Raw genomic sequence first — 24,216 nt, 5'->3', positions numbered from 1 at the left:
AAGAGTTTCAATATTTCTTCCACTTCCTAGGCTCCATTTTAAAAGTAGGCCGGTTGGAGGAAATCTAGAAATATGATATCTGAAACGTGTTAGTTCTAGAGACCTCTACATTTTAGCCTCTGTTTGTTAAATATTTATCAAACATTTCAAGAACTGCTCTATCACCACCCCCCAGGCTGTTATGATTATAATTGTTATTATACCTTAACACAGGCACTGTGCTATTAATTTTATGTACATTATTTTATGTAATATTCTCAATACCCTTGTGAGGTCACCACTATTCTTATATCTTTTTTTAGGAATGAAAAGTGGAGACTAGAGAAGTTAAATCAGTGTCCAAAGTCACAGACCTGGCATTTGGTAAAATTGATTGCCCATCTCTGGTGTATCTGACTTCAGAGTCTGTATTCTTTTATTTTTTTTTCTCAGTAATGGGGAATGACCCAGAGACTCATGCATACTGGGGAAATGCTCGACCATTGAGTCACATCCCCAGTCCCTAAGTTGCTCAGGCTGACCTCAAACCTGCAATCCTCCTGCCTCAACTTCCCAAGGAGCTGGTAATATAGGTGGGTGCTCCCATACCCAGCTCAGTGTCTGTGTTCTTAATCACTATGTACCACTGCTCATGGAGAGCTCTGATCATCTGGAAGACCTACTTGATGTCTAGCTAAAATCCTTCATGCTGCAGTTCTTACAGCTTTCCTATTGCTCAGTTTTCAGTGGAGAGAGGCTGGCTACTTCTAGAAAACCCAGGAAAATGAATCTCTCCAAACTCAGCTTTAACAGAGGGATCCAGCCCCACAGCAGCCTCCACCAGTCATCTCTATGTTGCCCTTTTTGAAGAAATTTGAGAAATTTTCTGGCTTATAGCTTAGGTTCAGTGGCTCTCCTGGAAGACAGTTCCTTGAGGGGGGGGGTCTCTTAGGCAAAGAAATGAACAGATCCTCTGTAGCTAGGTCACAGTGGTAGAGTCATGGCAGAGAGACATCCCAGTTGGGGTTTGTTTTTCTTTCTGAAAATTTCTGCTGTGGGCATGGAAGAGAGGCTGCAGGGAGCTGCTGCCACTGTACCCTTTGAAATCTTTCCAAGAACTGCTGGATTCAGCCTGTGGAAATAATTGCAATGCTTTAGAAATTTTGAAGGATTTTCAAGGATAACCCAAGGAGCATGTAAAACCCTGTTTGGAGGGTCCTCCAGGGGAATCGCTTCTTAGACTTTATGGTTTTGGACTAATTGTGCTTAAAAAAAGAAAGCATTTTTCTCTGAGGGCCAGGGTGCCCGCGGCCTAGGAAGGGATAGGCCTGGGTAGAGGATTCATTAGCCCCTCCCTATGGCGGGGGCTGCGGATAGGCAGTGGCTCAGCAGAGCCTGCAGAGGCCTTAGCTCCAGGGCCCAGGGCCCCTCATGACCTCCTGGTTTCACACAGAGAATCCTGCAATAATGGAGCTCCTCAGGCAGGAATAGTTGAAGGGTGGGAGCTCATCAGCCCAGAGCCTGCCCCATCCTGCTTGGAGACAGGAGCATGTCTGCCCTCCTTATGCCAAGAAATGGGTTGCCACTTGGGTCCTTGCTGGTGGGAGAGTAGCTGCCTAGCCCTGACCCAGGGTTTGGCTGGGGCTGGGGGGAGGAGAGGGGAAACAAAGTCTCCATGTGTGAGATATTTGCTAGGAGCTCCAGCAACAGGATCTGTTCTTAGTTTTATCTAAACTGTAACTCTCAACAGAAACAACCAAGGTTACCCTTCCTTATCCATTCTGGTTGCTGGCACTGTTTTCTGAGGAATGGAAAACAGGGTTAGACAATCTGCTCCACAGCCTCCCTAGCCTTCAGTGGAAGTATCACAGCCCCATGTGACACCTTCAAACAGCTAAGAAGCCAGAGGCTTGGCCTGGTTTCTCTTAAAGGGGATGTAAACTTTGATGATGATGTTAATGTTGATGATGATGAAGGAAGAAGAGGAGGATGAGGAGGGGGAATCACATCTCTGAAATGGCTGCCCATGGCTACAGCTCTGAAAGGAAGAGGTCTGGCAGCTGCCAGAGCCAGACCCTGTAGGGGTACACGTAGCCCTCAGTGTATGTGGAGACAGTAGAGGAGCAAAAAGGGGACTTGTTACCCTGGAAGTCTGCCTTGTTGGGCAGAGACCCTTTCTAACTTTTAAGACCACATGTCTTTTCTTCCCGCAGGGCTAATGCAACCATTTTTCCCCATCCAGCTGTGCCTCAGGAAGAGGTTCCTGGGAATCCCCTCCTGTGTTTCAAACTAGGCAGTGTTTCAGAGACACAGAAAGCAATGGGCAGTATGAATAGTGTGTGTGGACAGTGGCAGCTGGCTAACCTGCCACAGTGAGGGATTTACTGTCATGAGCCACTTGAGATCAGTGGAACAGCCCCAGAGAGCCCACAGACTGATGTCCCTCAACCCAGCCTGAAGGATTTTTCAAATGAGTGTTTTTTCAGTAGACCACACAAATTACAACTGTACTAAAGGGCATAGAATGAAAAATCTCTCTCCCACTCTAGATCCCCAACCTTTTCCCAGAGCAGCTGGTCTTAGCCGGCTATGTGCATTCTCCCAGAAATATCACATTTCTCTTGGACATGTTTTTCCTTTCTTCTGAGTGAGTCTGAATCTTAACTTTAATGGCTCCACTTTTCTGACCTCATATTCAACCATACACAAAGTAGAGAAAACAGGATAATAAACCCATGTACCCATCACCCAGCTTTATCAAAATGTGGCCAATGTTATTTCATCTAACCTCAAAATTAAAATTTTCTGAAAAGGGAAAATTCCAGGTCTCATGACATTTCACCTGTAAATATTTCTTTATGCATCTCTAACTAATACAGACCCCCCATTTTTTAGTTGTAGTTAGACACAATACCTTTATTTTATTTATTTTTATGTGGTGCTGAGCATCAAACATTGCACATGGTAGGTGAGCACTCTACCATTGAGCCACAACCCCAGCCCTGAAAGAGACCCTTTTTTAAGAAAGGAATCCTAGCTAGGTGCAGTGGCACACACCTATGGTCATACCTACTCTGGAGGCTGATGCAGGAGGATCATTACAAGTTGGAGGCCAGCCTCAGCAACTGAGCAAGACCCATCTCAAAATTTAAAAAATAAAATGGACTGGGAAGGTTATTCAGTGGTAAAGCACCCCTGGGCTCAATTCCTAGTACCAATTTTTTTTAAAAAATTAAAAAGTAATTATGATTGCTATTATCACAGCTAACATATAACAAAAATCATTTGTATAATTTAATCTTTACTGAATTTCCCTGATTTGTAATCCCACTGATTCTACAAACTATATGCAACTTACTTCTCTCCTGGATTTCAAACGTGGGCCTCCTATTTAGCCTAAGAAATATAGAGGGTTGAAAACTTGGACCATAGCAGCCTGAAGCCTGCCCTTTCCCCCCCTTCCCAACTCCTGCTGCTATCCAGGCCCAGCCTCTGTATTTAAGCATTCTTTCAGAGCACCGATCTTCCTGGCAACTTCTAAGCAATAAGGGTCTGAAGAGAGGTATTTTCTAGAGGTGTTTCTGTCCCTTGACTACTAATAGGCACCCCGTTGGTCAAGTGAAAAAAAAGATAACATTGGCCCCCTGAAGTTAGGTAAGTATTTGATAGGCAAGATAAGTATTTGACAGGCAACATCTCTGTGTTCAGAGATCATAACAAACAAGAGGCCTCTTATAGGGCCACCCTGTCAGAGCTGGCCAAGTTTTCACGGTGACGGAGGTGAGTTATGTGGTCAACTGGTTTCTCTATACTACTGGTAGCTATTTGGTACTCCTCCAGTGCTCTTTCTTGAGTCTATTAATCTGATTATTTTGGCTTCCAGGTACTCTTTACTCTATCCCCAAGCCATGAACATCTTCCCCTTACAAATACATATCCTATTCACCATCTACTCCCATCTACCCTGGAATCTTCAGGAGAGGCAGAAGGACAACTCCCCACATTTCAGGCTAGCTTAAATATATGAAATTTCTGGTCCTCAGACTTCGGTTCTCTTGGCCAGAAATGCATGGCCAAACCAATTGGCATAAAGTTGGGTGTGGAAAGTTCTAGTCACAAATGCATAGGATATAATACACTGCTAGCCAGCCAGCCTTCTATGCCAATGCTAGAAGTACTGTAAGAAACAGCCAGTTGCCTCCCCAAATTTGATCTGTGAGGAAGTCATCATGGGGAGGAGAAGCAAACCCTTATCTCTAGAAGCCCAAATGTTAACAGGTGATCCCAGCCTCTCACTGGTATTGTGCGTACTCTATCCTCTTTATCATCTTCTATATGGCCAAGGAGAAGTATACCGCTGTATTGGGCACTTGAATGCCTTCAGAGATTTCTGGGAGAAATTTGCTGGACTTCCCTGAATTTCAGCATTCATGCTATACACTGAAACAAGGAGAACCACTTGCCCTGTGGCCTTTAAGAATCTGGTACTATGGGATCACAGAGCAGAGAATGGAGGTAATATTGAAGTGTTTTGGAGTTATTTGCCAGAAAGTTGAATAACCAACCAAGCTGTGATCTAGGAGACCCAGATTCTCTGAGGGACCATCAGAACTACATGAAGCAAACTGTTTACGAGTTTCATACAATCCTGCATTGTTCCCACAGGCACCCAATGCAGACAGCAGACTGTCACCATGAAGGCTGGCAGTGCCCTCTTGAGGAATCCACAGGCACTGCAGCAACCCAGCTCAGGAACATTTTGCCAAGGGCACCCAGCAGAACCAATAGAAGCAGAATCACAGAAATAGGTGGGGGTGAGTGGATTAAAAAAGGCCTCTTGAGGGTGGTGGGAAGGGCCCAGGAGAAGAGTGCAGAGGGGTTCTCCAGCTATTGTCAGGATATACAGAGTGATTGGAACACACCAGATCTTAGGGAGTTGGGAATCTTAAGGCACTGGGGACAGTGTCTGCACCCCTTTCCTACCTCTGGGCACAAGAGCAAGACAGAGGTAGGAAGATTTGTTCCACGAAGAAGAATGGAGAGAGAAAAAGAGGTGCGTGTGCATGTATGCATGTGTGCACACGCGCGCACACACAAACACAGATATGAAGTAACAGAGGTTGAGACTTGGGAGAAAATACAATCAATGATAAGACAGTAGATATGGAGGAAAGGAGAAGAGAAATGTACATTAAGGGAATGTGGTTGATGAATTCATATTTGTGAGTTTATTGAGGAAATATATTTTCTTCTGAGCAGTACAGCCATTCCCAGAGCTGCTGCTGAAAATCCAGGGAAAGATTTTGAGAGGGCTCAGCCTGAGAAATTTTCCCTGCTTGCAGAGCTGTCTGTCTTGTCTATTTAAGTTGTGAAAATCATATCTTTGATGCCCTACATCAGAATGTCCAAAGTTTAGGCTCAATTCCTTCTGTTGTCTGATGAGCTGAGGGCACTCATTTTGCAACTTCTTGCTCCTCCTTCTCCTCCTTCTTCAGGGCCATTTTGACAAGGGCCATCCAAAAGTATATTGCCGGCACAGTCTTACAACTGTGCTTCCACAGCAGGTATGGTCTATGGCTAGAGAAGGGGCTTGGGAGCGCAGGAGCCTTGGGATTCTCTATCCTCAGTCATGTGGTGTTAATGTGTTCTGTTCTGGAATGGTACTACTATACTGTTCTGTGATAGCTCAGATTATAGGGATCTTTTCACCTTGAGATGATATAAGAGCAATGAATCTAGAGTTCTAGGACTCTGAGCAAACTTCAAACATTGAAAGACTCCTATATTCCAGTGGGTCCCTAGGGGCCTCTGCAGAAGACTAACCCATTTCCTAATAGCAGAGCCCAAGCCACAAATATGTCCAAGATCATGGCTTAAAGAGTAAACTGTAAGACACAGTCTTGCTTTTCTCACCACATAGGAAGATTGTAGGCTCTGCTCAGTATTTCCCTCCTCTCCTCTCTTACATGAAAAGTTCCAAGAGGCCATATGTTTCTTTTCTGGGGTCTTCCAACAGATATTCCTCCTATTTATGCCAACCAGTTTCCTTATAGGCCATCCATGGTTAGACTTTGTCTTGTAGGTCAAGAGAACTCTACTTGTCTGAGGCTTCTGAATGTAGAGCAAACACTGACAAAGTGCCCAGATAAATGCTGCTTAAGATTAGTCTGTTCTAGAAATCCTTCCCTGACTAACCCCACCTATCACTGGGTGACCAAATACCTTTACTTTCTTCAGAAATCACTATTATTGGTAAGGCAGATTTTATATATTATTTTCCTGTTTTTGCTGCTTGAACATTTTTTCCCCATGATGTTGTTTCTTTCTCTAAGGCAAATGCTATATTTCCTTTCTCCTCCTCTTCACCCCCACTGTCACCCAATGCTTCACCCAACCCATTCCCTGCTACTCCCTAGTCTGGCCTCAGGTCTCTGATGAAGACACTACATTCTTTCTACTACCTAATTCCTAGACTGTTATTGACTTGTCTCAAAGTTGATTATTCTCCTTGGAAATCACCCACATCCTTGACTCTGGCCTTTTCTTTAGCCTATTCTGTGAATTCACACAGGTCTTGCTCTCCTCTGGGTCTCTGTTATTTTCTCCCTAAAATGATTATGGTTCTAGCCTCCCCCAACTTGCTCACAATCTGTTCATGAAATCAACAGCTTGCATTTTGTCCTCATTCAGCTGAAAAAAAAGAAGGATTTGGAAGAAATTATTTTAAAAGACAATTTTTTTCTTCTTGATTATGTTTCTAGAGTTGGGAGGGGCAGGAGTCCTAATTTGCTAAGGAGTAAGGGGTGGGGAAAGGTGGACAGGGCCCATAGAAGCTAGAAATGAGGGGTAGGATTGGGGCAGATTTGGAAGAACTCTGGGAGATGTAGGCTTTTGATCTTGACCCCCTCATCAGGGCTATCGGTTCCATGGCTTCTCATGCTTTTGCTGCCACATCCCACACCAAATAGTCCCCCAGAATCACTTGGAATCTTCTAGGATCTCTTCATTTTATTCTCACTCCTAGTCCACATTTCCAGATATCTTTGCAGCAAAGTGAAATTCCAGAGAAGCCTTAGGTTAAAAGAAAACAAAACAATTGGCAGTGAAAGACAGAAAGAGAAGATGGATCTCTTGAAGAAGGGAGTATCCCTGAGGAGGTGGGGACAAGGGGAGGAGAAGGGGAGGAGGAGAGGAGGAGGAAAGTGAGGCTGTCCCTTTAAGGGGGTTGGCTGTCAATCAGAAAGCCCTTTTCATTGCTGGAGAAGAGGACAAAGATACTCAGAGAGAAAAAGTAAAGGACCGAAGAAGGAGACTGGAGAGACCAGGATCCTTCCAGCTGAACAAAGTCAGCCGAAAAGCAGACTAGCCAGCCGGCTACAATTGGATTCAGAGTCCCAAAGACATGGGTGAGTTTCAAAAACTTTAGCATGGAAGATTCAAGCAGACACAGGAATTCACAAGAGAATTCCCAACTTTGGGGTTTGGGATTTCCAATGGTTTAAATGAGTTGTATTTTGGCATTTGTTTTCTTTTAAAATTTCTTAGCATTCAATTAGATTAACCCCTTTTCTGTTGTACTGAACATGATGCTTTATTGTCAAAAAATTCTAATAGAACATGTGGGGTCCCACAAATTCCTGGAGAGAGTGACCAGCAGAATGGATGTGGTCATGTGTTCTCCTACCTCCTCACTTCCTTCTTCCTTCTCTTTTCCCCATGCTAAGGCCCTCGTTATTTCCAGGTCAACTGGCATCCCTGGTTCTGTTGGAAGCAACTGAGTGTTGGCTAGCCTTCAGATATACAAAACAACTGCTTGCTTGATACAAAATTTGGACCCTATTTGGCATCAGTAGTAAGTTGGGGGATTTGGCAAACTGGATTCAGGCTTGGCCATGGCTTATGAGGTCATTCTTAGGTTCGGGAAATGGAAGCAAAATCCTCAATGGCTTTTTTATGGGAAACAGATATGGGTGTGTGTATGTGTTTGTGTGTGTGCATGCATATAGGTGACTGTTTCTAATGAATATCACAGACTTAGCCTGAACCCCAGTTGGGACAAAGAGGCTGCTGGGACCTTAGGGCTCTTGATGAATTGGTTGAGAACTGAGGGCTTCTCTCAGTTCCATGAACAAAGAAAGAAGTGAGGAGGTTCTGATATCTGGTAGTTTATATTCAGAGTAAGGTGTAAAGAACAAAAGGGTCCATATAGGATGGCATAGAGACATGTAGACATTGCTCATGTTGGCAAAACAAGGGTAGCAGCTTGAATACATCCTGAGTGAAATTAGACTCAATGTCCCATATATTGACCATCAATATAGTACCAAGTAGACAAGGTCTATGGAGATGGGTTTTTCAAATATATTGAGACAGTATCAGCCTTTAGGTTGTTTCATCCCAAATCACAGAGAGAGCTTTTTGAAGCACATATTTAGGTATGATGGTTAAGAGGGCAGAGTTCTGGACTAGGACTCTGAATATCCAGGTTCAAATTTCAGATCTGCCTTTAATGAACTCTACAGCCTCAAGCAGGTCACTGTGAATCACCACTTCATCATCTGGAAAATGATGCTTTGTCTGCTTTCATGGCTGAGGATCAAGTATTGTTGTGGAAGTCCTTTGAAAATGGACAATCTAAAAAAAAACAAACAAAAAGAAAATGGACAATCTCTATATAACAATTGTAAATCATGATGATACCAAATATTATATAACATTTTATGAATTGGCTGACTCTTCTTCTTTCCAAGGTGTTTGAATTTGCTTTGGGCACAGTTTGTGTACTTGGGTAAGAATCATAGGACCAATTCATTGTGGCCAGGTGAGAGGTAAATTTTGGAGGAACTCAATTCCCTTCCTGGATAACATCAAGAACCCTCTCTATTGTCAAGGCATGTGATTGGGTGGGTTGACATTCAAAACACAGAGTGTTACTTCCTCTGTATGATGCAGAGTGTTACGTCCTTAGGGAATGAAAGCCCTGAAAAAGTGGAGTAAATAAGGCAGTAACAGGATCAGTTTCCTGTTACAGAGGCAGGATGATTTCTTCTAGAGAAAGATTGACACGAATATGTCCACCATTGAGGGGTGTGTATTGGGTCCCAGCTAGTGGGGTGGACAATACTTGAACCAAGTACATATGATGCATTAGCCATTGAGTTTTCTATAATTACTTTGTGAATTATAGGCTATCCCTAACAAGGTACTAAATTGCTATTACTTCTGATGTGGAGTTTCTTGCTGTTTAACTATTGCAGTAGATAAAGCATATCATAGAATCTGAGATTGGAAGGAACTTAGAAGTTATCTGACTAACTTTCAATGCAGAATTCATTTCTACAACAGTCAATTAAACATTCACACAGCCTCTTCTTATTTACCTCCTGGAACAGGAAGTTTACTATTTCAACCATGTAGATTATTTTAGGATTGGAAGTGAAGAGGAACACTGAATGTAGTGATGTCTGCACAAAAGGTTTTATGGGGGAAGTTAGAGCTCATTAAACTTTGTCCTGACTTAGGAGGGAGACGTTCCAAATAGAACCGGAAAGGAGCCAAAGAGCAGCAGCTGATTATTCTCTGCTCAGTAACACAACGCCATTACTGAATAGCAAAATGTTGGCTTCTGCAAGCCCATTGTTGTCTGAGAACAGTAGCTGTTACCTTGGTAACCAGACTTGGATGCTTCCCTCCAAAAGTGGCTATTTGCTGAGCAGCATGGTTTTGGCTGACTTAGAGTTAAGTGGGTGTAGCCCAGGTGGAAAAAACATGTGAAGGCAAAGCAGAGGTCCACTTTTACCAAAAGAATGAGGATTAACTGAATTCCATCAGGGTGGCAAGAAAGCCACAAGAATGTCAGGTGTTAAAAAGAAACCATATGCAAATAAGTATGTTCACTTATTTTTCCTAGAGACACTGACTAAAAGAATGAAGGGAGACCTTCCCTACCCCACTTCTTACCTTGGTCCTGAAGAGTCACAGGAGCTCTTGGAAAATCAGAGAGATTATAAGATTTCTCCTGCTCCAGGGGGCTTTCACCCTGGCTCAGAGCTAGGAAAATGAGAAGTCTACTCAGCAGCCTGATAATAGAACTGTCCTTGCAGGGCTATCTGAGTAGTAACATCCTCAACCCAGGAGGGTGGGTGGGAGGGAACATATAGTCTCCAGACCTATTAAGGTAGAACCCCAGCCAGTGGCATCTTTTTCCATCTTACCTATTTGCATGTCATATTGTACTAACTCTTATATCTTGAAAGAATACACAGATGTGTCCTCTCTTCCCGTGGAACTTCAAGTCTAGAGATCAATTCAGGGCAGTAACATGATCAGGAAGAGTCTCATCAACCATAGTAGGTAAACAGAGCATTTTTCCCTTCCTTTTCCACTCATAGGTTCTACCCAGTGCTAAACTTACATCAAAAGCTCAGCAAATGCTGATTGATTAATCTCTTCTTGGCTATTGCAAAATGGTCTTAAGGGCCTTCTCTTAGCTCTTCACTGGCCTCTGAGCTCTCTGCCAAGCAGGGCTCTGCAAAATAGTCAGTGATATCCCAAGGAAAATAACAAGATCAGCCTCACACTGCTACCAAGGAAAGAGGAAAAGTTGGTAGGAGAGTGACCTAAAGAACTTCTCTCTCTAGGTCCAGGTATTTGTTCATCTCTCCAAAAATGGGAATAGTGGAGACCATTTGCCAAGGATAGATTTTAATAGTCAAACTTGTACCTCAGCCTCCTAATGTTTGCACATAAATTTGTGGGGGTGGGGAGAGAGAGAAAAGGAGTATAGGAAACAAGGTGGTCCAGATGCTGTGTCCATGGTGATAATAATACCATTAAAGAGGAGGCTGGGATTCCTTGTCATCTAACCTTGTCCACATGACTGAGTCCACATGACTATCTAGCAGGCTTGGATTCCCAGGCTCCAATGGCTACAGGGCTCCTTTCCAGCACTTCAATGTGGCAGAAGTGCTGATATCATGTAACAGACAGGATCATAGGCAGGGCTTTGTCTGACCAGGCTAAGGCCCAAAGCAAAAGTCTTTGTCTCAGGAACCTCCTGATGATTGTTGTTTTACTCCTAGAACCCACCCACTGATCCCCATCCATCCCTAGTACCAGTCACGGCTGCTCTAGTATCTTGGCCCTGTCAACTGCTATAGGCCCTTATCAAGGAGGCCTCTGTTCATGGGGTGAGGTTAAGGGGTGGGTTCTGGTAGGAGGGTAAGACTGTAGTGCAGATTAGAGACTTAGGGAGATGGGGCCAGTTTCTCACTCAATGAGACCGCCTGTTATTTAGCTCTATTGTATAGGGTTCTTCTATCTCTCCCTTTGTCAGCTGGATTTAAGGGACAAGCTAGGAATTGTGCAGGGTACAATTGGTCTTTTTCTACCATTCCTTTCGATGAAAGCCCTTCCTCTCTTCCCTTTGATGAGTTCCCAGATTCACACTGAATTTCCATCATGGAGCTGGTCCTTGAGGCTGCCCAGGGCATGGGAAAGGAGGGAGGGCTTGGGAGCTCTTGGCTACTGCTTAAAGAGACAGCATCAGGATCAACACAGTCAGTGGGATGGACCTGGATCTGAATTGCAATGGTCCTGTTAATCTCTGTCAAAGAACATTATGAGAAGTGACTGAAGTTCTATTACAGATTGATTAGACTTATTTGGGGGAGTTTACAGGTAAATGTATCCAACTCTAAACTGATTCTTTCCTTTGCTTGCATTTGGTCCACAGGACTTGGTTTTATCCATTTCATTACTTGATAATAGGTAGCTTTGTTTTTTGATTCATAGATATAATAGTTTGTTCTCCCAAACAAGATTCTCTCAAGAAAAGGGACTGGGCCTCCAAATTACTTCTATTTCTCATAGTGCTTAGGTCACTGCTAATGTGTTTAATGCTTGTGCTGAATCCATATAAACAAAAATAAAAGGAAAACACTAGAGAGGGTCATTAGTTTTCTCTATGATCTCTCATCAAAGTCAGGCAGTTTAATCCATTTGGGTAATGTTATTACTGTACAGTTCTTTTATGCCTACTCTACCATGTTTCTGTCTGTACTTAGCCTGGAAATGTGAGGATGTCTCTTCAGAGAGCCAAGGAACTTCTCTTCCTGATTTCTCACATATTTCCTGAATCCACTTCACACCCTTTTAACCATGAAGTTTCTTGTATGTTCTGAGGTTTTCCAAGTTGGAATTCAAATTGATTTTTGCTTAGACTAAGATTCTTCACTTCTACTGAACTTAAATACCCTCAGAACAAATCTTTCATCTCAATCGTGAAAAGATGGACATCCAATGCTTATGCTGATAATGTTGAACTGTTTGCAGCTCAACAGTGATTGATTTATCCAAAGCTATTTATTTCAGACTTGTCATTAAAATCTCATTAAAGCCTACGTCCTTATTTAAGCAACAGTGCAACAGAAAAAAAGGGATGAAAACTTATCTAAGCTCTAAGAAAACAAAGACAAATGGATGTAAAAAGAAAACATCACTTGGTGATTCACAGTTGCTCCCATGGCTTAGCCCTTTGTCACCCAGTAATAATACTACATATGACACTTTCTGATTGTTTGAATGATGGTCAAGGAATCAAATATACTAAGGATAATTTATCTTCTAATTTTTAAAATTTTTTAAAAATTATTTTTAGTCATTGATGGACATTTATTTTATTTATGTGTGGTGCTGAGAATCGAACCCAGTGCCTCACGCATACTAGGCAAGTGCGCTACCACTGAGCGACAGCCCCAGCCCCCAATTTATCCTCTAATGTTTAAAGGCAGGTTATCTTAATGTGATGAGATGAAAAACCATCCTTAGTGTGTTGTTTAGAAGGGACATCAGCTAAAACTAGAGTGAAATTCTCTGTTTGCCTAGCAAGAGTTCAAGTTCCTCCATCTCTAATCATACCTGTACCACCATTTAGCCCCTCCCATGGTGAAAAGGCAGGGGTGAGTGAGTGGGCCCAGGATGGCCACTTGCTAGGGTGGATGACCCTCCTTACCCTGGGCTAAACAAACAGTCCTGCTATTGTTTTCTGGGTCTAACCCCTTCCCCACCCTAGGCCTGCAGGCCCTTGCAGAATACCAATGAGGCTCCTGAGATCTTAGGAGAAACAAGGCTTCTTTGTCTAGGGAAGCTATGGAGGGCTCTGTCCAAGCCCTGACCCTGTGCTGGGGAGAGAGGGAACACTGGGGTCACTGACCATCCCTTCCCCCAACCCCCTGTCTTCAGATACCTTCTTTACTAGAAGAGTCAACAAGTTTGAGACTGGGGAGGAATAAGAAAGGCAGGGAAGGAAAATAATAGTACTGTTGACTTCCTAGTACCCATTCTTGACTTACAGGATACATCTAATATTTTATTGAAAAAAAGAAAGGAGGATCAATTTCTGGAATGCCTCCTGAGAACAGTGATTACTTTCAGCTGTTATATTTTCGTCTCTGGCATATATGTGTGCATGTGCCCATTTGTGAACATGTGCGTGTGTGCACATGTGTGTACAAACACTCCACAGGCCAGAACAGATGAAGCATTTTTATCAAGTATACTTGCAGAGTTCATGCTGAGTAAACAGCTTCCACTCACATGAGCACAGCTACAAACTGTTTCTTATGGAGGCCAAGTTTTCTGGCAGTAGAGCTTCAGTTCATAGAAAAGGAAAGAAACTCAATTCTGCTGCAAATGTTTGCTATGTATTTCACTTGGCTTGGGCTTCCAAACCTCTTCTCTAACATGATACATAAGGATCTTTGGAGAAGAAACTCTTTGAAGTTCAGGGAAGGGCTGTAATTTCAGGAGATGGTGGGTACTAGCTCTTAATCATTTTGTGGCTCTGGGAATAGAGACATGCCTCTATCTCAACTTTCCCATCATAGAGAAAATTTGGTACTTGAGAATATGTTCACATTGATGCAGTTTAGCCATGCAGATCACGAAGTGTTCAAGCACTCAAGGATAAAAAGAAGCTGCAGTATTATTAAGAGAAGCAGGCAAAGGATTCCCATTTCCCCTGGTATCATGATATAGATAAGGGAACTTGTCTTGGCAGAATGCTTGAACATGAAAATCCAAACCTAAGACATTAATAGAATTAATTTTTATTCTATTCATCCAAAATAGCACCTTCTCAGCACATTTGCTGATTATTTTTGTGTATGTATACTATATGAATAGATCTATAAGTTAGTATGAATAGAGAAATGCATATATTTAATTTATATGTGTGTATACATTACATATAAAATATATAATGTGTATATGTACACATACATGCATATAGAAAGTTTGTGTGTGTGTATATACATGTTTATACAAGTATATGTACACATACGTGTATAAATTAAGAATTTTTGTTTGTGGAACTTAACATTTTCATTTTTCTACCTTTTAGGGATCTGGCCAAGAAGCCAGAGGGAACCATCCATTTACCCATCTAGTCAGTCATCTGTTTGGCATTTGACATACTTCATTGCATATGATACCTTAGAAAATGGGACTAGTACTTAGGACATAGCTGCTTCCAGAGCCTGTGACTTGTATGCCTTTCTCATTTCTCAGCAACACTGGCATGGGGATGGTGTATCGGATCTGAGAATCTTGGGGACTCTTAGCATTTTGAGATACCTGTGTGTCCCAAGTCCTAGTGTATTTTCCTCATGCCAGAAATAGTTTTATGCTTTGATGACTTTGTATAAACTTCCTTTGAGGCATATTGACAAAATTTCAGTGTAGGACAATGGGTAGGGATGTTTGACAAGCTGCAGTATGGGCTGGGGGGCAAAACAGCCATTTGACCTACCCCCAAATCACTAAGCCCACATTTTTTTAAAAATTTTCTAACAGATACAACATTTTTTATGCCTTTATTTTATTTGTTCATTTTTATGTGGTGTGGAGGATCGAACCCAGTGCCTCACACATACTAGGCAAGTGTTCTGCCACTGAGCCACAACCCCAGCCCCACTAAGCCTACATTTTTTAAAAAAATATTTTTTAGTTATAGATGAATGCGATACATTTATTTTATTTATTTATTTTTATGTGTGGCTGAGGATTGAACCCAGTGCCGTACACATGCTATACAAGTGTTCTACCGCTGAGCCACAACCCCAGCCCTAAGCCTGCATTTTTATTTTTATAATAGTAATCTTCCTATTATCATTTCTTGTCCTATACCAGTTTCCTTTTTTCTTTGGAATCTTTCTCACACATCTAGACCAAGAAGAATTAAGCGTCTCTTGCAAAAATTATTCTCAATATTCAGCAACATCCAGGACATGAAATTTCCAATGTTTTTTCCACCTGGGATTCTCTTTAAGCCCAAATCCTGTCTTATAATACCAATATCTCTGGTTTTTACTCATCTCTTCTGAACACCAAGCACATTTACCCTCTATAATCATTTACTTGGCTGCCTGGAATTGTTAGTTGAGAATTTTAGGTGTACCTAGTTAATTACTCCTCAGTGAACTAAGTGCTCCCATCTGGTAGAGTCTGTATCTTTTCTGTCTTCATATCCCATAAAATACCCAGTACAATGCTGGGCACGGAGTAAGCATTCCATAAATAATTGATGAATGACTGAAACAAATAGACTGGAACAACATAAAAAGAGGAACTGATTCCATAATCTCTTTGCCTTGCTACTTGAATTACTGAACTGTTTTTAAAATACCATAAGTTCTGGGAATTCAAGGTAAGGATTTATTTTCAAGAACGAAACAAAATAAGGATTTTATATCAATCTCACATTTCCAAAGCCCCAAATTCTAGATTCTCCTGATTTTAGACTCCAGGGTGATCATTTTATCCATATTTGGGAGCCTAGGAGCTGCCAGGTACAGCAGAGTGGCATGAGGGCATGAGCTACCTAATGTGCATGCCTGACTCTTTCCCCCTTTTCTTCCCCAGGTTTGTTAGAGTGCTGTGCAAGATGTCTGGTAGGGGCCCCATTTGCTTCCCTGGTGGCCACTGGATTGTGTTTCTTTGGGGTGGCACTGTTCTGTGGCTGTGGACATGAAGCACTCACTGGCACAGAAAAGCTAATTGAGACTTATTTCTCCAAAAACTACCAGGACTATGAGTATCTCATCAATGTGTAAGTACCTATCCTCCTACAAAAATTCATCTCTTTTTCCTTCTCTCCATCCTGAAGCTACAGAACTCATCAGTACCTTTGTGACTAGTAGGGAAAAGGAGTGGAGTGAGGCAGGATTCTTTAGTATTCTGTGTTCATATTCCACTTATACCACATCAGAAGCCCTAAATGAGGGGAGAGTACCAGATTCAGAGATGGTAGTCTCCTGCCTGCCATTCCATCCTACCCACTCCTCATTTCCTCATCCATGTTCTATTTCTGCTGGATATGGTTAATATTGCTTGAGTTGCCTCCACAATGGTAGATATAGAGAACCCAAGGGAGGCACAATGACTAGATAGAGTGGGGTCACTTCTTGGTTTGATACACTGCTTGCATCTGCTCAGGCTTAGTACTGAGTTTCTCCTGCTCCTAGAGCAGTTAGGTTACTGTTCTTTCATCTTTCCCTTTTTACCTAGCTCCTCCTTCCTGTGAGGTAGCATCTCTGAAGGATCAGGCAAGAAGGGCAGGGCCTTTGTTCTCTAGGTTGCAGAGTAAGCAAGGGTGGGTGGAGGAACCTGTGCTTCTGGTCACCTGCTCTCTGTCTTCATTTTTTTCAATAAAGATAAGGTGAAACCCTGGAACAGTGATTAGTGATTCCTCTAAAGAACCTCTATCCTTGTTAATGTGCCCATTTAGATGTGTACCTCACTTGTGTGAGAAAAGATCTGGGTCCTCAATGAATATGAATGTCTGGTCTCAATGCAGGATCCATGCCTTCCAGTATGTCATCTATGGAACTGCCTCTTTCTTCTTCCTTTATGGAGCCCTCCTGCTGGCTGAGGGCTTCTACACCACCGGCGCAGTGAGGCAGATCTTTGGCGACTACAAGACCACCATCTGCGGCAAGGGCCTGAGTGCAACGGTAACAGGGGGCCAGAAGGGGAGGGGTTCCAGAGGCCAACATCAAGCTCATTCTTTGGAGCGGGTGTGTCATTGTTTGGGAAAATGGCTAGGACATCCCGACAAGGTGATCATCCTCAGGATTTTGTGACAATAACAAGGGGTGGGGGAAAATTGGGCGTGAGTCTGTGGCCTCATCCCCACCCAAGACAAGGTCCTGTCTCAGGACCTGGCTTTTGAGTGAGGAAGCGATGGCCACAGCCGAACGAGAGGTCAGGAAGAACGTGGTGCCTGGCTGGCTTAGCCTCACTTCACAGATTCCCTAGAAAATTTCATCTTGAAATGAAAAACATGAGTTTTCTGGGATGCTTTGTATAATCAGACCATTTCTAAGCCATCTGTTGGTATCTCTTTACTCCCTTCTTAGCAGGGACCACAAGAGTGGATCTGACTGTACAAGAGTGTAAAATGCTCATGGGATTGAGTCTTAGACATCTGATCTGAGAGGGAGAGTGGATCATAGAAATTAAAAAATTGACTTCAAGGTGGAATGCATAATATTCTGGGATCTTATACTGTTGGGGGTCCCAGACTGAATTAGAGTAGACTTGCATATTTAATGTTTTGTCTCTGCCTGAGGGCTATGCATGCTTCTAGTAAAATATAAATTGGTTTTCAGTTGATCTTTCAGGAGCTGGGCTGGGTTATGGCTCAGAGGTAGAGTGTTTGCCTATAAGTGCAAGGCTCTGGGTTCTATCTTTAACATCACAAAAAAAATTGGGGGGGGGGGCTAAATATGTGTGGGTTGTGGTGATCTCTTTTTGTGGCCAGCAGTTAGCTTAGAAGGGTTTTTATATCTAAAATTTAAATTTCCTATTGGCTTTGCTCAATGACTAGGGAACAAAAATCTTGTGACAAGGAACATTTTCTAAGCTCAGCCTAAGGCACAAAATGGCACGACTTTCTTTCAAGATCTGTTTTGATTTCTTTACACCTTATCTGCCCAAAAATTTCCCTGAAGCCTCTCTAACCCAGGGATCCTCCTCACTCCAACCCCCACCCGTTCCCCCTACCATCCCTCATACTTGGGGCCGGTTCTCTAGTAAATACTGCCAGTGATACATGGCAGAGATGCCCTGTTCACTAATTTCATTTGGGGGAGATCCCTGGAATCTGGTTTCATTGGCTTATGCCACTCCAGTGTCTCCCAGTTTGTATTTCAACATCTGCAGGCTGATGCTGGTTTCTAACCACCCCATGTCAATTGTTTTAGTTTGTGGGCATCACCTATGCCCTGACCGTTGTGTGGCTCCTGGTGTTTGCCTGCTCAGCTGTGCCTGTGTACATTTACTTCAATACATGGACCACCTGCCAGTCTATTGCCTTCCCCAGCAAGACTTCTGCCAGTATAGGCAGCCTCTGTGCTGATGCCAGAATGTATGGTAAGTTAGGGTATGGGTGTCTTAGCTCCCCTACCAATTATGGAAGTGATATATATTTGTTTCTTTTCATAGGGTAAGGGGGTGGTGATTATGAGAGAAATATAAGATGATGAACACTTGAGTCTTAGGTTGTTAATCCCTTCCCACTGAAACCAGAGATGTTTCTTCCCTGGGAAGGGTACTTGGAAGTGGTGGGAGTTTTCTTGGTTATTCATACTGCTTGCTCTGTTCTGATGGACTGTTTTTCCCAACCCCAAAGCATCACATTTCAATAACAAACAGAAGATTTCATATCTATTCAGTACCACCTTTGATTTTTTTGTAAGTCTCTAGAAAAGAGGACCCTGATTATTGGCAACTGCAACTTTACAACCAGGATAATTAGAGAAGGCTCTAGGGGAAATTCTTCAATGTGGCCCCATATTCCATGAAGCTTACCGTGGTTGATTTGTGCATCTTCCTTAGGTGTTCTCCCATGGAACGCCTTCCCAGGCAAAGTTTGTGGCTCCAACCTTCTGTCCATCTGCAAAACAGCTGAGGTAAGTGGTCCAATTGGTCTATTTTGCAATACAATGGCAAATACCATAGAAATTTCTGTCTGTGGCCTTCAATTTTCAAGACTCAAATTTCTCTTTGTTGGATTTGGAGTTAACAGATTGTCCCTCTACAAAATATTGCCTAAGTATGCTTGAGCCAAAGAGCATGGATGGTGAAAACAAATTCCCAAAATTTTCTCCCCTAAAAAAGAAATGTGTAGCTTTAGGTAAATATAGAGCTTAATAGCAGAATTCCCCAAATGAAAATTTACATTCTTTTAGTTAAAAACCTCATGAAAAGAATGGGCTGTGTGCAGAGACACACATGATTTCTATAAAACACTTTCAATTTGGAACCTCTCTAATGAGAGGTAAAATAAGTACATTTGAAAAATGTACTATTGAGAATAGATATTATACAGGCAGGGGAATAAAAGTAAATCCTGGAGAGGTAGGTAGTAAACTACTTCTTTTTCTTATTTGGTACTGAAATTTGAACCACTGAGATATATCCCCAGCCCTCTTTATTTTATTTATATATATTTTTTAATTTTGAGAAAAGGCCTCACTAAGTTGCTGGGATTATGGGTATGTGCCACTATGCCTGGCTTGTAAACTATTTCTTTGAAGGCAAAGTATTGACTTTAAACTTTGGGATCCTGGGTATAACTATAGGGAATAAGTTGATTCTTTGGTAGCACTATCTTTTGTGTTCTGGGTACTATGGTGTGCATTACAGATTGGGAGGTCTACATTTAGAGAAGTGAAAATAGTAATTAGAGATGCAGAATTAACACACAAGGATGATATCAACATGTTTGAAAAACTGCATTTGTAATTAATAGTGGAGCATGTTTTTTGCTGCTACAAGAAATAGTTTTTCCTCTTGGATTTTTCTACAGTTTCAAATGACCTTCCACCTGTTTATTGCTGCATTTGTGGGGGCTGCAGCCACACTGGTTTCCCTGGTAAGTAGTTTTTGAATGATTTTGCAAACAAATGGTCCTGAGATAGCTTGGGTATGATTATGCTAAAAGACAAGAAAATGACTCCTTTCAAATATGAAATGCTGGAGAGAATCTACTAGGAAGATATAGTAAGGTATAGGGCTATATATTTCTTCTTTGGGTTGGCAAGGCAGAAATACTTCAGGAATTAGATGGGAAGAAGGAAAGTGGCATTGAGAAAAGAGAAGGTAAGAGATTAGTCATGACTGATAATTTAGAGCATTTATGAATCATATAACATTGCCAAGTGCATTGCAGTGAAAATTATAGTTAATTCTCAACACAGCTGAGTCTGATTGGTGACAAGAATCATGAAAATTGCTAACATGATTTGCTATAGCTTAGGATTCTATGTGCTATAAATATGAGTCCATTTTGAAACTCTCCAGTGGATCTGCTTACTCTCAGGGAAATATTGGAAGGACCTCCTAACATTATTAGAATTGCAATTCTATGTTCCAGGTCTTTCCCATAGTATTACAGTGCAGTGTTAAATGAAGTGTGCTTCATTCACTATGAAGATTAAAAACCTAAGATATTAAGGGGTAAATCAATTTACCTGAAGTCATTGAATAAACAATGAACAGAAAAGAATGAGATCACAGAATCCTCCTCCTATTGCTGAGGCTTTCATGCAAAGTCAACTAATTTCTCACTTAGTAAAATAGAGCAATCAGCAGGAGAAGGCTATGTTTTGACTGTGTGTCTACACCAAACAGCCTATGACTGCAAGTCACTCTGATGTATGGATGTGGCAAAAGCCATGCATTGTTCACTTCCTTGAGGAAAACTCAATGCTAGGTCAAGCATAGTTGTGACATAAGTCCTTATTGATTCAACTCTCCAGTAGTGGGCCATTGAAAGGAAATGTCTCGGGAGGATTTCTAATCAGCATGTAGAGAGAAGCCTGGGATGTGCTATCTTAGGAAGAGCAGGATTTTCCCCTTTATTCAGTTATGATTTCATTTCTCCTCTTCTTCACTCCCAAAAGGATTTGAGGAGGGAGAGCTTCCTTGTCTACTGTCACTCATATTTTCTCCTGTTCCCTACAGCTCACCTTCATGATTGCTGCCACTTACAACTTCGCTGTCCTTAAACTCATGGGCCGAGGCACCAAGTTCTGATGTTCCATAAAAATCCCCCTTTGTCTAATAGCAAGGCTCTAACCACACAGCCAACAATGCTGCGTCTCCCATCTTAACTCTGCCTTTGCCGCTGACTGGCCCTCTTCTTACTTGATGAGTGTAACAAGAAAGAAGGGTCTTGCAGTGATTAATGTCTCTGTGGACTCTCCCTCTCATGGACCTCTTTTAGTCATTTTTCTTCACAGCTGGTTCCTGCGAGAAATGGGAAATGCCCGAGAAGGTGACTCCCCAACTGCAAGTCACAAGGAATGGAGGCTCGAATTCAATTTCCTTATAACTCCTGAGGACCAGTCAGTGCTTTCTTCTCAAAGGGCACTTCCACTGATAGAAACAAAGTGGAAAGAAAGATGCTCAGGTAGAGAGAAGGAATGTCCTTGGTCCCCTTGCCATCTAGAGGAGCCAAATATATTCTCCTTGGTGTACAAAACAGGAAAACCATTCCTGTATCCCTATTACCACTGAAGATAGAAGAAAAAAACAGCAAAACAATAAGAGCATTTTCCCAAATCTGCCTGTTGCATCTGGGAGAAGGGGGTCAAAGCAAGGATCTTTCACCCTTAGAAAGAGAGCGCTGACCCTGATGGTAATGAACTCTTGAAGCCCTAACTCAGCCAACCTTACTTATAGCATAAGGGAGCGCATAGTGTCTGTGTAGACAAAGAGGGCATCTAGCCTTACACCTCTTTAGGAAGAGAAACAGGGTGTTGTCAGCATCTTCTCACTCCCTTCTCCTTGATAACAGCTACCATGACAACCCTGTGGTTTCCAAGGAGCTGAGAATAGAAAGAAACTAGCTTATGGGAAAAACAGACTGGTCTAAGGAGCAGCAGTTACTGTTGGCTAACGGTGTAACTCAAGATGGCCCTCTGGTAGACACAGGATAGATAACTTTTTGGATAGCATGTCTTTTTTCTGTTAATTAGTTGTGTACTCTGGCCTCTGTCATATCTTCACAATGGTGCTCTTTTCATGGGGTTTTATCCATTCAGTCATAGTAGGTGATTTGAAGATCTTGATTTGTTTCAGAATGATGCACATTTCACAGTTTCCAGTTTGTTTATTGCTTGTTTGGGGTTGTAACAGAAAGGGCTAGAGAATGATTTTTGGATTATAATTCTTTTAGAAAGAGGAAAGTTGAAGAGTAAGCATAACAAATGATATTTACAATTAGCTAGTTGCTTGAATCTGTTGGAATTTTCTACAAATATTCTGCTGTTTGCAGAAACAGATCTGATGAATCTGAACCTCAATTTGAATAACCTGTTTGATCGTTCTTTCTAGCTAATGGGAGATGATTTACTTAGCAGTGTTTTCTTGGTGTGTTAAAAGTTAGGTTTAATGTAGAGGTTATTTTCTTCTGGTATAGATCACATAATAGAATGTACCAGCTGTCAGCTATTCAGTTAGTAAGCTTCCATGGAAAAGGACAGAAAGAGTTTAAATCTGAGTAGTTCCCAGTCTTTTCCTGTTTTTGTTAACTTTGGGTAGATAAACTTATCTGATTGGTTGTTATTGAAAGGACAGTTTCTACTGTAGCTCTTTTGTTGTAAAGAGTTACTTTCTCTTTTCCCCAAAAGTGGTCTCAGCAATGTTTAAGGAGATACAAAATCTTTACAAAAAGACACTGATACTTGTTTTCAGACCAGTATACAAGATAAGCTTCCAGGCTGCATAGAGGAAGGAGAGGGAAAAAGTTCTATGAGAAACCAATCAAGATCAAGGGAAGTGAAGTAATCTGTACCTTGTGTTTTATTTTTATTTAATAACATAGTAAGTAACCAACCCTCCCCTGAAAACCTCACATGCATACATACACACATGTACACACACAAAGAGAGTTAATCAACTGAAAGTGTTTCCTTCATTTCTGATATAGAATTTCAATTTTAACACACATAAGGAATAAACTTTTAGAAACTTATCTTACAAAATGTATTTTATAAAATTAAAGAAAATAAAATTAAGAATGTTCTCAAACATTGTCTCCTTTGAGTGAATTGTTCTGTTTGATTTCATGATAGAAACTTAAGAATTGTATCTTGTTGAAGAAGTTTATTTTTCAGGTCACCTAAGTCATTCTCTGAAATAAATAGTAGATAAATAGATCACTTCTGTTTTTATAGCTGGAGACACTAAGAAATAGAGGCAAAAAATTTTCCCAAAGAAATCCAGTGAGCACCCCACTGTGCAGCCCAGCTGCCCCTGTCTGCAGTCTGAGCCCCATGTCCAGTGCTAGCCCCTCTGACAGGCTCCTGACATGGCTAATGGGCATGTGTGCCCAGTGAAGCTGGCTGCCCAGTTGCAAACCAGGTACACTCAGGAAGGCACTAGTGACCGTTACCACCCTGTCCAGAAGGGACCACAAAGAGTGAAGCAGAGAGGCAGAGCCTGTGAAGGCACATTGGCTGCTCTTGTCCTCCAAGAATTCGGTGTATCAGAAGATGAATTAATCTACTGCAAATGCATAACTCCAATATTCACATGCAGGAACTCTCACCCCCAGTTGTTGGTAGTAAGAGGTAGAACTTGTGGGGCTCTACCCTCTCCAATGGGATTAATGTCCTATGAAGCTTCCAGAGCTGCCTGGCCCTTCCATCTCTCCTATCACCATGGAGACAGCATCCTTGAGTAGTGGGCCCCAACCAGACACTGGGTATGCCTCTGCCAGCACTTTGATTTGGATTTCCTAGCTTCAGAAATAATAAATAAATTTCTGTTGTTTAATTTAAAAAAAATAAATAAATACACTTGCAGAGTTTGGGCTAGAACTCCAGGTCTTGATACCAATTCATCACCTATTTAAAGGTTTCTTCTATCTTTGAAGTTGGGTGTGAGAGTGTTCTGCTAATTCAAATAGGTTACCTCTTCTTTGTCCTAGTGGTGCTCCATCCCCTGGTGTGTATAGGATTAAATTATTACCTTTACTTTAAATTGTTTGGCCACTTCAATAATAATAGGGTGGTGCTTCATACATGACTAATACTTAGTTTTGTCTGGAAAATACTAGATGAAAGGTTTGAAGCTTTTTTTAAAGAGATGAGCCTTTAGCTATCTTGCCCAGGCCAACCTTGAACTCCCCAAGCTCAAGCAGCCTCCCAAGTAGCTGGCACTGCAAGT

At 41.9% G+C, this 24,216-nt stretch overlaps 1 protein-coding gene across 5 annotated transcripts in view; it reads left to right on the top strand.

The window, feature by feature from the left end:
* Plp1 (proteolipid protein 1) overlaps nucleotides 1-23,076 on the top strand; it is a 101,941-nt gene extending 78,865 nt beyond the window's left edge. For 3 of the 5 annotated variants that reach the window (XM_078034460.1, XM_078034458.1, XM_078034457.1), the window contains 7 exons: nucleotides 4,645-4,793; nucleotides 15,901-16,087; nucleotides 16,835-17,096; nucleotides 18,243-18,411; nucleotides 18,877-18,950; nucleotides 19,850-19,915; nucleotides 21,007-23,076. In XM_078034460.1, coding sequence (XP_077890586.1) covers nucleotides 4,645-4,793; nucleotides 15,901-16,087; nucleotides 16,835-17,096; nucleotides 18,243-18,411; nucleotides 18,877-18,950; nucleotides 19,850-19,915; nucleotides 21,007-21,078 — 979 coding nt within the window. In that variant the 3' untranslated portion in view covers nucleotides 21,079-23,076. Of the gene's footprint in view, nucleotides 1-4,644; nucleotides 4,794-7,222; nucleotides 7,386-15,900; nucleotides 16,088-16,834; nucleotides 17,097-18,242; nucleotides 18,412-18,876; nucleotides 18,951-19,849; nucleotides 19,916-21,006 lie in introns of those variants that run through there. The other 2 variants (XM_078034459.1, XM_005323399.5) reach the window with 2 other exon arrangements.
* The last annotated feature ends 1,140 nt before the right edge of the window (nucleotides 23,077-24,216 follow it).

Source organism: Ictidomys tridecemlineatus, chromosome X (genome assembly GCF_052094955.1).
Source record: "Ictidomys tridecemlineatus isolate mIctTri1 chromosome X, mIctTri1.hap1, whole genome shotgun sequence".
Classification (NCBI taxonomy): domain Eukaryota; kingdom Metazoa; phylum Chordata; class Mammalia; order Rodentia; family Sciuridae; genus Ictidomys; species Ictidomys tridecemlineatus.
Note: the sequence above shows the minus strand (reverse complement) of the source record. Positions and strands in the feature narration are given on the sequence as shown.